This window comes from Bos grunniens, chromosome 3 (genome assembly GCF_055505025.1).
Source record: "Bos grunniens cultivar Pamir isolate PY7600 chromosome 3, Bosgru_T2T1.0, whole genome shotgun sequence".
NCBI classification, from domain to species: domain Eukaryota; kingdom Metazoa; phylum Chordata; class Mammalia; order Artiodactyla; family Bovidae; genus Bos; species Bos grunniens.
The window spans coordinates 33,733,066-33,746,796 of record NC_141167.1 but is presented as its reverse complement, the minus strand read 5'-3'; the positions used below and the strand labels follow the sequence as shown (position 1 = coordinate 33,746,796).

The window sequence follows — 13,731 nt, the reverse complement described above, 5'->3', positions numbered from 1 at the left end:
TAGGGAGAATTTGGCTTAAAACAGACTAGAATCTCAACAAGTGTTACTATTTTTATTATCATCTTTAAAACAGGGATACACAACAGAGTTTCTGTGGGTATCACGAGATATTTTATGTAAGGCACCAAGGAGATGCTTCACGAAGAAACAGGAATAAATATCAACACATACGCTTCTTTAGCATTGTCTGTCTTTGTACATGTCTCAGCCACCAGATTAAACGTTTAGCTTCTTAAAGACAGGGTTTGTATCTAGTTCTCCTCTGTGTTCTTGAAAAGTCGAGTCTCTAAAAACAATGAATGCTGGAAGTTCATATGTAAACCTCTTCTGTCCCAGGGCCCCACATCACCTCTGTGAGGTCACATTCAACCCAGTAAAAATCAGTGGCTCAGGGGGAGTCAAGTCTCTACTGGGTGTTCTGTAGATCCTCAACAACACGTCTCAAAATTCCCTTTCCCCTTTCTCTACTCCTTTTATTTCTCCAAAGCCGAAATTGTCTTAAAGACCCCATTTTGAGTATTTTTCCTTCTTTCCCTGCCCCCACTTCTCATTATAATATGAATTGATACTTTTCTTTGTTTCTCTTTTAGTTTCTCTTCTGCTCCCCATGAATTAGGTTTTTCACTTATTCATTCCTTTAATAAATATTTTGACAGACACTGCTCTAAGCACTAGGGGTAGAGCAATGAATGAGACAGGCAAGGTTCCTGAACTCCAGCAAAGCTTACATAATAGTAGAGGAGAGAGAAAATAAATACAAATAATTGACTATTACAATGTAATAATATGATGCCTGTAATGAAGTAATGTGATATTACCTTAGGTCAGAGGGTAACTCTAGTTAGAGTGTTCAGGGAAGGCTTGTGTGAGGAAATAAATTGAGTTGAGGCTTGAATGATAAGGGTATAATCATATGAAGATCTGTGGGAAGAATATTCGAGACAAAGAGAAGGGCAAATTATAAGGGTCCTGAGCCTTATACAGAGATGAGCCTCTCCATTAGGTCATAGGATCTCAAACTTGAGTTTGCCTCAGAATCACCTGGAGGGCTGCTGCTGCTGCTGCTGCTAAGTCACTTCAGTCGTTTCTGACTCTGTGCGACCCCAGAGACGGCAGCCCACCAGGCTCCCCCATCCCTGGGGTTCTCCAGGCAAGAACACTGGAGTGGGTTGCCATTTCCTTCTCCAATGCATGAAAGTGAAAAAATAAAGTGAAGTCACTCAGTCATGTCTGACTCCTAGTGACCCCATGGACTGCAGCCCACTAGGCCCCTCCGTCCATGGGATTTTCCAGGCAAGAGTACAGGGCTTGTTAAATCACAGATCAGTAGCCTGATCCCTGGATTCTGTCCAGTAGGTCTGGGGCTGGAGAATTTGTGCGTCTCACCAGTTTCAGGGGGTGCTGATGCTGCTGGACCAAGGACCACATTTTGGGAACCACCAATCAGAGAAGCAGACATTCAGTGTAGGTAGAGATGAGTGAGGAGGCAGGTAGTAGGAATCAAGGACAGAGAAGCAGGTGAAAGCCAGATGATTCAGGGCTTTGTAAAACATGGTAAGCGGGCTGGATTTTTTCAGAGGGCAATGGGAAGCCATCGGTTTTCTGAAAGGTTCTTAGTAGGAAACTGGCTTCATTTTTATAATCTTATTTTAACCACTTCTTGGAGAGTAGATTTCAGCTGGCCAGAGTAGAAGCATCAGATAGGTGGATGTTGCAGAGGAACAAGTGAAAAATGATTCTTGGCCCTGGGATGGTTACAGGGCAGATGCTGGATGGAAAGCTGTCTGCATTTAAAGTACAATTGCTCTTAAAATTTGGGGCTGGATAATTCTTGGTTGTAGGATAATATTCTCCTATGCTTTGCAGGATATTTAGCAGCATCCATGACCTTTATTCACCTGACGCTGGTAGTAACCCCTCCCAGAAATGACATCCCCAAATATTTTCAGACATTGCCAAATATCCTCTGGGGAAGGAGCAAAATCACTCCTTGTTGAGAAAACCCTGGTGTCATGGATTCAGTCATCTTCACTTATTCAACAAATACCTATGGAGGCTAACAAATATCTACATGCTGGGATCGTAGCAGGTGTTGGGATACAGCTGAGAACAAAACAAGCCAAATCCATGCCATGAGGGAGTTTGTATATCTGGTAGAGAGACAAGAGGCGGAAGTACCTCAGGGAAGCCATTCTCTTAATATCAAATCCCAAGCACAGAAATCTAACAAAGCCGGAAGTTTCCCTGGGAGGGTGGGGCCTGGGAGGAGTTGGACTTAAAAAGACAAAGTGTTCTTTAACAGGTAAGGGATGTGGAGGAGGAGGGAGAGGAGAGCAGGGAGAAGACAGGAATACTTACGTATTAATAATTCTGTCACACAGGTATGAATGAACTTTTGAAAACCAGAAACATTTAACACTAAGTCAAATGTCAATCTTTCTTTCTCTGCTGCTAGCAGTGATAACATTAGCACACCCAGGTACTGTCACTAACATTCTAGATGGACCACTGGGTGGATATTAATTGATATTTTTTTTTCTCCAGCTGAGAAAAATGGTCCAGAGAGGTTAAGTAACTTGTTTAAGGTCACACAACTGGTGAGGAGCACAGTCAAGCTTCCCACTGTCAAACCCACTTTATTTTCATTAATCTCAGCTGCTAAGAATCATTCCTTTCTGCTGCTTCACTGGGGTGGGAGGTGGAGGGCTGTGAGATGGTGGGGGGAGCAGGCGGGGGGAATTGTATTATCTTTCTTTCATAATTATCTTGGAGCAGAGAGTCAGAGAGAATCAGAGCAGGTGCCAGAGGAGCTGACCTTGAAGGCCACGTCTCCTGAAGAGCCCAGGGCCAGCGGGCCATTGTCATCAGCGGCATATATTTCTACTGCAATTATCTCGCGTCCTCTTACAACTCTCTCAGAAGTTCCTTCCGTGATCATTAAAACTGGCTCTGGGCTGTGGCTTTGAAAGCGGCTGGAACCGCCCAGGGCTGGATCGTATCCTCGTTAAGCAGGGATGGCCTTCCAGGGACTTCAACAGGATTTCTCAGTGGTGACAAATCGAGGGAGATGCGACTGGGCCATGCCAATTACAGGTGGGCACCTCTCAAAAGGGGTCCTTCTCTTTTGCTTTCAGAGATTTCTAAGATTTCTGGCTCCATTTAAGCTCAAAGACAATCCTGTGTCTCTCAGAGTCTGTCACAGGCCCACAGGTCATCAGAGTGCCAGCTAAGGGAAGGCAAAGGAGGGAGAGAGGAGGCAGCGATGCCCTGCGGTTCCATGACGCAGAGGTCGGATGACCTTTGGTTTGCAATCCTACTTTGCCATGACTTCACACAAGGCACTAGAGCTCTCTGTGCCTCAGTTTCCTTTTCTGAGATGAGTAGAGGGTGACTGTGGGGAACAAGGTGACATCATGCCCATCAAGCACGGAGCTCAGTGCCTGGGGCTGGGTCACGGTAAAAAAATCAGGTGTTCCTGTGGCTCTTGGCCGGGACTGCTCTCCTGAGAGCTGGCCTATTCTTTCCCTGAGTCCTGCTTAGCCACCAACCTCCTAGAGCAAAGTAGAGGGCATACAGGGGCTGTGAGAAGACAGCCACACAGTCCTATGAGAGATGGGTGAGTCTCCACTGAGCCTCAGTTTCCTCATCCAAGAAATGGGATGATAACAACAGCATTCATTTGTTCATTCACGCATGCGTTCATTCACCCTGCTGTGAGTGCCTCACTCTGCCAGGCTCTAAGATGCAGCAATGAACCAGAGACGACAGGCCTTTGTGGAGTTTACACTCTAAAAGGGCAGCCTTGCAATAAGCAGGCAAACACAGAATGAGTTTATAGATTTATGATCAGTCTTCTGAGAGAATTAAAATAGGATGACGTGATGAAGGGTTCCTGGGAGGAATCTGCTTTAAATAGAGGGGCCAGGGAAAGCCTCTTTGAGGTGCAGCATCAGAGGGAGCCCTGTGGTGAGTGACCAGCTGTGAGATGGAAGGGGTTAGGGACAAACCCCAGGCAGAGGGAACAGCAAGTATAAAGACTCCAGGTGATGAAAAGACTTGTGCTTGTGTAAGGAACATGTGGTGGTGGATGTGATTGGGAAGGGAGTGAGGAAGCAGGAGGGGCAGCAGTGGGAAATGAGCCTGTAGGATTCACTGCAACCAGCTGTGTGAATGGTGCTTCTCAAACTGTAAAGCACTGACCACAGGGAGTCAGAATAATCAATATGTTGAGAGAGTCTGCTAGGTCCAGCTGGAGCTACAAGTCTAACTGGAAAATTAGTTAATGTGGGCTGAAGGGTCTCAGAAACTGGAGGAAGAGGGGGGCGAAGAGGGGTGAGGAGAGAGGAGGGTGGGTGGGCTACTGCTCCCTGGGCATTCATGGTTCCCTGGGCTTTGTGCTAAGAGTATTTCTTCCCGTTTCATCTTTCCAGCCACCCTGGGTATCACAGATGAGGAACTCAGCCTCATCTGGAGAGGTTTAGTGATGCTCGGGTCATAGACTAGGTTGGATTTGGACCTAGATTCTTAGGATCCTTGGAGGAGAGCTTGCCACGTTTGCAGCACACTACTTGCCACTTCAAAGCCATGGCTTTTCAGACAAAGCAGAGTTGCTTTTCCTACAGTCTGCCTGGGCCAGGCACTCTTCTTGGTAGTCTGTGAAGGAGACAAACCTAATCTAGGTGGTCCTCAGGGCTGTTGAGGGATGTTAGTCCTGCTGGTCACAGTTGCTTGGAGGTCTGTAATGATCATGGTTAATCCCGATTATCAGAGGGATGAGACATAATGAATTTAGGACTCACATCAAAGCCAACAAATGGCCTAGCCTTTCCCCTTCATCTTGTAACAGGCCACTAAGTTTTTGTCCTTTCAGTAAGAACTTACTGCTTATGAAATCTGAACCTCAAGGCACAGGCATTTCCCTTAGAATTTCAAATACACATCCTGTAAGAAAAGGCTCTTAGGAGCTTAGGGCCTGGAGGAACTTACATCTCATTCCTGCATTCTGTTGACATGCCTTCCAAGTAGGTCACTCAGTTTATTTGCTCAGAGCCACTGATTGGAGTCTCATCACTTCTGGAAAATTGCATGTATTGGCCTTGAGAAAGTTCTTTGTGCTAAGCAGAAAACTGGTAGGCACCACCTGTTGGCTTCAGTTCTGCTCCTGAGAATTCAGAGTAAGTCTGGTCTCTATTTCACGTGCTAGACCTTCAAGTGTTCTCTAGTATCATCTCCAGAACAAATAAGCCCAAGTTTTCCCATAATGTTGGCTTGAGTCTCCACACCATCCTATTTGGAGCTTGACAGTAATAAGGAGTAAAGATTCTGGAGTCAAAGGACCAAGGTTCAAACCTGGTTCAAGTCATTCATGTGGGGTGTATATCTGTGTGAATTAACATTTCAAACCTACATCAGGGGTTGAAGGTTAGTGGCAGGGAGCCTGAGCATCTGGGAAACCGAGGTTTGACTTCAAGTTCAAAGATTCACACCCAGAATCTGACTTAATCCTCTCATTCTTGTGAGAGTAACATAAGTGCCTCTCCCATTTCATAGCCACGGAACCTGAGACCCAGAGATGATAAACAGTTTGCTCAGATCACACAAATAGTGATAATGCTTGCGTTTCATAAGAAGTCTCTCTGATCTCAAAATCTGACCTAACAGTTAACATTACAGAGGGCAGAAGTCTTCATCTGTAAATGAGAATAAATGATGACACCTTCTTCCTGTATGCTGGGATGTTAAAAGAAAGTGTTGTGGGGAAAAGTCGTATGAAAATCCCAAAGCACTTAGATTTACTGTTCTTTCTCTTTGTCTCCATTCTCCAGGGAGTTGAGGAAATGCTTTTGTTTTAGTGAAATTTCTTTGCGTTGCAAAAATTAGATCCCAATTTTGGTTAGCTTAAGCGAAAAGGGAAATGTACATACAGGTCCTAGGGAAGTGTATAGAATCCTAAAGAATCAACTAACCAAGCCTCAGAATTGGCAAGACCAGTGACCATCTCAGCAGCAAGATTTCTAAAAGTTTATTCTAAAACTTTGGCTTTAGTGCAACTCAACAGCAGAGCATCCCAGTCTCCATGTCTTGGGGTCAGAATTTCCAGTTCTTGCTAGAAACATAGCTCAGCCAAAGTGTGAAGTCAAATGGGAGAGATATCACCACTGGGAACACACTGAGAACTGGAGGCAGTTTGTCCCCAAGTTCCAGAGTGGGTGATTCCAAGGCATTCCTCATGGAGGTGTTTGATTTACAGCAGGTCATAATTTGTCTGCTGTTAACATTCTCCACTAGAAGGTAAGCTCCTTTAGGGCACAAAACATTGTCTGTTAATTCCCTATATTAGCTACTAGCATGGCGCCTAACATATGGTACTAACTCTATAAATGTGTGAGGGAAAAAATGAATAAGTTTTTTGATCTGGATACAGGGGAAGTTACCAGTTCTTTCTCCTCCTCCCCTTCAGTAATTCATCTACCATTATTTACTGAGTGCCTACTTTCCTGGTGGCTCAGACAGTAAAGCATCTACCTACAATGCGGGAGACCCAGGTTCAATCCCTGGGTCAGGAAGATCCCCTGGAGAAGGAAATGGCAACCCACCTCAGTACTCTTGTCTGGAAAATCCCATGGATGGAGGAACCTGGTTGGCTGCAGTTCATGGGGTTGCAAAGAGTTGGACACGACTGAGTGACTTCACTCACTCACTCACTCACTCTGCTAGGTATCAGCAACTATTCCAAATATTGGGGTACAGTCAGTTTTGCTCTTGTTCACATTCTTCCCTCCCCACCCCCTTATCTCTTCTCCATGTTTGTTTCTCTTTTCCTCTCCCATTGCAGACTTTCTTATTGCAGTAGAAAAATGGCTGGCTGTGATCCCTGATACAAATCTTCCCATCTTCATTACTTTAAAAAAAAGCAAGAACCTTACCCTGCTAGTTAATCCTTTTTGGAGGGAGGGAGTTTGATTGGGCCACTAGAGGGCCATTCACTGAACCAGAGGGAAGAGACACTATAAATGGCTGGTCTGGATCCCATAGTGGAGGGCAGGGGGCAAGACTGATTCAAAGATTGGCAGCTCTTTTAGCATAATCTGGTTGGAGTGGAGAGTGGTGACTTTTCTGAAGAAGGTGGACAAACAAAAACAGCTGGTGTCCCCCCCAGGAGCAAATGAATACAGGGCCCTTCACATACCTGATGCTGGAGGACGTCTTCATCCTTTCTCAACATGTGGATTTCTCAGAGTAATCAAGACTCTATCAAGAATCGATCATCAAAAGTGTCACCAGCAATAGACAATATATTTATTTCCTTTCATGGAACTTGGATAAATAAGCCAATTCAGCAAATATTTATGGAGCACCTTCTGTGTGCATGTAATGTCTAAAAAAAAGCAAGGAGAGAAGTGCAGAGGAGTGGAAGAAGATCCTGGACATATGAGCAGCTAGAATACGACCTGTCTTATATTCTGTGCGTTCAAAGAAAACATCGCCTACAGCGTACATCTAACTTAGACCTGAGAAAAGGAAATATTTCAGAAGATGCGGAAGGAAGGAGGCGCTATTAAGTGCCTGCTACATGCTGAGTTTTGCTCTAGGTGCTTTCATGTACTCATTCATTCATCTACTCGTTCCGTAAATATCTCTTGAGTTGCTTACTCTGTGTTTCAGATGCGGAGATGCCGCAGTGAACTAAACAGATACAAATCCATGCCTTCATGAAGACTGTGTTTTGATGGAGAGGGACAGACAATAAGTAAAAGAAATAAGTAAATTATAGACTCAGTTAAAGGGAGTGTGAATAATAGAGAAGAAGCAGGAGGGTGGATAGGTCATGCTGGAAAGAGGGGTTGCAGTTTTAAAAAGGGAGGTCAGAGAAAAGGAGTCTTTAGCAAAGACTTGAAGGTGCAAGGTGCATCTTAAAGCCAGCAGGGGGGAAGGGCTCCCAGGCAGAAGCAACAGCAGGTATCAGCCCTGGTGTGGGAGCCTGGGTGGAGCATTTGAAAGACAGTAAGGAAGCTGCTGTCCCTGGAGGGGGGTTGAGGGGAGAATGATAGGGAGCAGAAGAGGAGGCCTGATGTGCAGTGGCACAGAGCAGCTGATGCGGGAGATCACACTGGGCCTTGCCAGCATGGCAGACTATGGCCTTTACTTGGAGGTCTTTTAACAGAGGAGTGGAATGATTTGATGTGTCTCAGTGATGCCAGTCAGTGTTCTCAAGGACCCTAAGAGTTTGGTAGCAAGGTCCCAGATTTGTGAGGAGGAATTAGAAGTAGAGAGGGTATATAACTTTCCCAGCATCACACTGCTAGTAAATTTCAGACCTGGGTTGGGATTCAGATCACATATTTCTGATAACAGTGCTCTTTCCATTACACCACACTACCTCCTTATAGTTCTCGCACTCTTACTTCATCATAGCTAAAGCATAAAAACCCATCTGGCTTGTCTTTAAAATTTTATATGTTTTTTTTTTTTTATAGCAAAGCATTAATGTAATTCTCTCCAAAATACCTAAATAATAACCTTAGATTATGAACGTCAAAAATTGTATATGTGTTTTGTAGTCTAAAATTAAAATTATAATAAACCATACAGTCTTTGTTTATACATACACACAGTATTCATCATACTGAGAACTTCCAGATGTGCAAGCTGGATTTAGAAAAGGCAGAGGAACCAGAGATCAAATTACAGTATCTGTTAGATCATGGAAAAAGCAAAGGAATTCCAGAAAAACATCTACTTCTGCTTCATTGACTACGCTAAAGCCTGTGACTGTGACAACAAACTGGAAAATTCTTAAAGAATTGGGAATACCAGACCACCTTGTCTGCCTGCTGAGAAATCTGTATGCAGGTCAAGAAGCAACAGTTAGAACCAGACATGGAACAACAGATTGGTTCAAAACTGGGAAAGGAATACATCAAGGCTATGTATTGTCACCCTGCTTATTTAACTTATATGCAGACATGGGAGCAGAGGGCCTTGGAGTTAAGTCCAGGCTCTGCCTTTTACAACTGTGTGTCTTAAGCCATGGAGCCTCCCTTCCTTTTGTACGGGGCAGGTGACCATGCCTATCTTGGGAAGATTAGAAATGATACACATACATAAAACCCGTGGTACTGGTAGACACTTAAGAAATGGAGCATTTGGGGCCCTGGGAGGAGGAAAGATGTCCCAGGATTAGAAGGAACAGCAGGAACGATAGCAAGGAGGCTAAGAACAGCTTGGTGTGCACAGATGTATCTTTAGGAGGAGGGATAGGGTGTGGCAGAGACCAAGAGGAGAGACGTAGATGAGTCCAGAGCACAGAGGCCCCTTTGTGTCAACAGAGGTGCTTGAACCCCCATCCTGTGTTCACTTGGGCTCCCTGAATGCTTTTGTGGCGGAGGCTGGAAGAGAGTTGTCCTGTTGGGAGGTCATCTTGGTGGCTGTGGGGGATAGATTGGAATCTGTGTGCCTAGAGGTAGAGCTCAGTCTGGAAATGCTGAAGTTGCGAGCAGATGCTGGGCCCCAGGAGGGCCGGAGGCAGTGGGATGGACAGGAAGGAACAGCTTCTGTGACTACCACCTCCTGGCTGATATTTACTGAGGATTTGCTCTAGGCCAGGAATTCACTGTTACAAGTGCTTTGCATATATTAGCTCATTTAATTATCCTAACAACCCACTGGGTAGGTCCCATTGTTGTCTTTCTGTTTCAGGTGCAGAGATGTAGGCGGGGAGAAGTTAAAAAGTGTTGAGGAGATAAGGTCCGGAGGGCAATATGCATGATGTGGGGTAAAGCGGAGATGATCCCCAGGTTTCTGGCTAGGATGAGGGGTCAGGAAGCCAAGTACCCAGGAGAAGGAGCAGGGTGGAGAGGAGATGGGAAGGTGCTGAGCTGTGTCTGTGTTGAAGGCACCAGAAGCTGGTGTGAGGCAGTGGGACCTGGGGAAATGGTACATTGGGACATTGGTGTGCAGAGCTCGGAGTTGTCCTGGATGTGGAGGTCTGGGCTTCAGCGTTATCTTGGAGTCACGAAACTGAAGGAGAGAGAAAGTCTGGGAAAGGTGAGTGCTGAGTCCTGGAGCATGACAGCCCCCAAATCCAAAGCCTGCTGTGGTCGTGGTACCCAGACCAAAGTGTGGGGCAGGGTCTGGCTGCCTCTCAGGAGCTCTCATTTCCAGTTGTGGGGGGCGGGGATTAACACAGCTCACAGGTGAAATAGCAGAATAACCCATCCCTGTACACTGGGGGACGGGAGTTGCATTCCCAGGCTGTCTGGGGCTCCATGTGGGTCCCTCATGAGTCCTCTCAGCCCCTGGACCTCTAGTGCTGATGTTCCCTTTCCTGCCTTCCTCCTCCCTCTCTTTCTCTTTCTCTCCTTCTCTCTTGTCATCTCGTCTTTATTTCTCTGACACTTCGTTTCTGCCTGCCTCTGTCCTGCTGTTGTTTTGTCTCCTTTCTCGCCCTCTCATTCTGGGTCTGCCTTTGTCTCTCCCATATAGGGTGTCTTAGCACAAAAAGTCAAAATAGACTCGTTGATCTTTATTTCCATCTCTCTCTCCCAGCCTCTGAGTCTCTGCTGCCTCTCTGTCTGCGTACCTGTTTCAGTCTCTCTCTTTGCCTCTGTCTCTCGCTTTGTCTCTCTCCATCTCTCACTTGTGTGTGTGTCTACCCCTGTCCTCACTACCTCTGTGTTTTCATTCTCTCCTTTCCCTTCCCCCTGCTGCCTTTAGGAAGAGGGCATAGATCACTGGGTAGGATTGGATGTCATTAAAAGCAAAAAAAAAGGAGAAAGGACTCCTTTTCTCTGGTTGCCCCTGGGGAATGCCTAACAATGAGAGACACTTTGGTGGGTAATCGATAGGAACAAGATGCAACGAGACATCTTTGTTGGGCAGCAGCAGCCGGCAGTTTCTCTGACCAGAGCCCTTGGGAGCGGCTGGCCCCTCGACCAGGCTCAAAAAGAGGGTATCACAGTGGAGCGACTTGAAGTGTGAGCCGAGCACATCCTGACCCTGGGGGCACGTCATTTCCATCTCCTCCTCTCCCTCCCTCCCTGACCCTCTCACCACCTCCCTACTCCTGCGTGAATAACATGAATAGAAGGAGACACTTTCATGAACGGAGCGTGGATTATAGCCAGTGTAGGTTGTGCGGTTGGTCAAGAATCAGAGTCTCAGAGTCTCTAGCTGGAACAAGACTTTTTTTTTTTTTTTTTTAAGTATTTATTTTTCATTGAAGAATAATGTCTTTACAATATTGTGTTGGTTTCTGCCATACATCAACATGAATCAGCCATAGGGATACATATATCCCCTTCCTCTTGACCCTCCTTCCCTCTTCCCACCCCTTAGCACCCTCTAGATTATTGCAGGGCCCCAGTTTGAGTTCCCTGAGTCATACAGCAAGTTCCCATTGGCCATCTATTTTACATATGGTAGTGTATATGTTTCCATGCTACTCGATCCATTCACCCACACTCTCCTTCCTCCCGCCCCCACCCATGTCCATAAATCTCGCCCCCACCCATGTCCATAAATCTCCTTGGAAGAAGATTTTCAATCCTTCTAAGTCCCAATTTCCTTATATGTAAAAATAGGGAGACTCGTACCTATGATCCATTCTAGGCGAGGCAGCCAGTTTAAATTTTGAAAAATTAAATCTGATCAGTGTCTCCCCAACTTAAGTCCCACCATATAGATCATATCTGTCTGTTTCACTGCTCACTGCTAGCATGAGGCTCTCAGGAGGTGTTTAATGAGGATATGTGGCATCATACACAGTAGGTGCTCCATAAGTGTTTCTCATATGAATGGAGCTTCTTGCTTCTAGACTACAGTGCCTGGCTGGCCTCAGAGAAGGAACTCTGATTTCCCAGGATGTGAGCTCTAGGCAAGGCTCTAGATGTCTGTCCTTCCTGGCCAGCTCCATCTTCCTTTCTTATTTCCCCCTCCCTGCATGTGACTGTCAGATGTTAAGAGGATGAGAGAAAAGGTAGTGAGACACACAGGCAGGAGTTCAGAACACTGGCCTCTTTTTTAAAAATTGAAGTATAGTTGCTGTATAGTATTATATAAGTTATAGGTGTACAGTATAGAAGGTCACAATTTTTAAACCTTATATTCCATTTATAATTATGATAAAATATTGGCTATATTTCCCGTGTTGCATATCCTTGTAGCTTATTTCATACCTGATAGTTTTCTGATAGTTTATACCTCTTACTCTCTTCCTCCTTCCGCTGTCTTCACTGACAACTACTAGTTCTCTAAATCCATGAATCTGCTTCTTTTTCATTATATTTATTAGTTTGTTGTATTTTTTAAGATTCTACATATATGATATCATACAATACTTTTTGTCCTCTGACTTATTTCTCTGAGCATAATGCCCTCTAGGTTCATCCATGTTGCTGCAAATGGCAACATTTCATTCTTTTTCATGGCTGAGATATTCCAGCATCAGTTTCCCAGGTGGTTCAGTGGCTCAGTGGTAAAGAGTCTTCCTGCCAATGCAGGAGATGCAGGTTTGATTCCTGGGTCAGGAAGATCCCCTGGGGGAGGAAATGGCAACTCACTCCAGTATTCTTGGCTGGAAAATCCCATGAACAGAGGATCCTGGTGGGCTACAGTCCATGGAATCTCAAAGAGTCAGACATGACTGAGCATGTACGCAATATACCATTGTATGTATGTATGTATGTGTATATACACACATGTATATACACACACAATACAGACCATTTTTGTATGGATATGCTACAATTTGTACAAATTGTACAACTTTTACACAGAAGAACTGTACAAAAAAGATCTTCATGACCCAGATAATCATGATGGTGTGATGACTCACCTACAGCCAGACATCCTGGAATGTGAAGTCAAGTGGGTCTTAGGAAGCATCACTACGAACAAAGCTAGTGGAGGGGATGGAATTCCAGTTGAGCTCTTTCAAATCCTGAAAGCTGACGCTGTGAAAGTGCTGCACTCAATATGCCAGCAAATTTGGAAAACTCAGCAGTGGCCACAGGACTGGAAGAATGCTCAAACTACCACACAATTGCACTCATCTCACACACTAGAAAAGTAATGCTCAAAATTCTCCAAGCGAAGCTTCAGTAATACGTGAACCATGAACTTCTAGATGTTCAAGCTGGATTTAGAAAAGGCAGAGGAACCAGAGATCAAATTGCCAACATATGCTGGATCATCAAAAAAAGCAAGAGAGTTCGAGGAAAACATCTATTTCTGCTTTATAGACTATGCCAAAGCCTTTGACTTTGTGGATCACAATAAACTATGGAGAATTCTGAAAGAGATGGGAATACCAGACCACCTGACCTGCCTCTTGAGAAATCTGTATGCAGGTCAGGAAGCAACAGTTAGAATTGGACATGGAACAACAGACTGGTTCCAAATAGGAAAAGGAGTACATCAAGGCTGTATATTGTCACCCTGCTTATTTAACTTATATGCAGAGTACATCATGAAAAATGCTGGACTGGATGAAGGACAAGCTGAAATAGTTGGCTTAAAGCTCAACATTCAGAAAATGAAGATCATGGCATCCGATCCCATCACTTCATGGGAAATAGATGGGGAAACAGTGGAAACAGTGTCAGACTTTATTTTTCTGGGCTCCAAAATCACTGCAGATGGTGACTGAAGCCATGAAATTAAAAGATGCTTACTCCTTGGAAGGAAAGTTATGACCAACCTAGATAGCATATTCAAAAGCAGAGACATTAC

General features: G+C 44.9%; 1 protein-coding gene across 1 annotated transcript in view; it reads left to right on the top strand.

Moving 5' to 3' along the window:
- The first annotated feature begins 2,714 nt into the window (after positions 1-2,714).
- Positions 2,715-13,731, top strand: part of LOC147375440 (uncharacterized) — a 139,333-nt gene continuing 128,316 nt past the window's right edge. Inside the window, exon 1 of the mRNA XM_086390208.1 lies at positions 2,715-3,093. Coding sequence (XP_086246334.1) covers positions 3,015-3,093 — 79 coding nt within the window. The 5' untranslated portion in view covers positions 2,715-3,014. The remainder of the gene's footprint in view (positions 3,094-13,731) is intronic.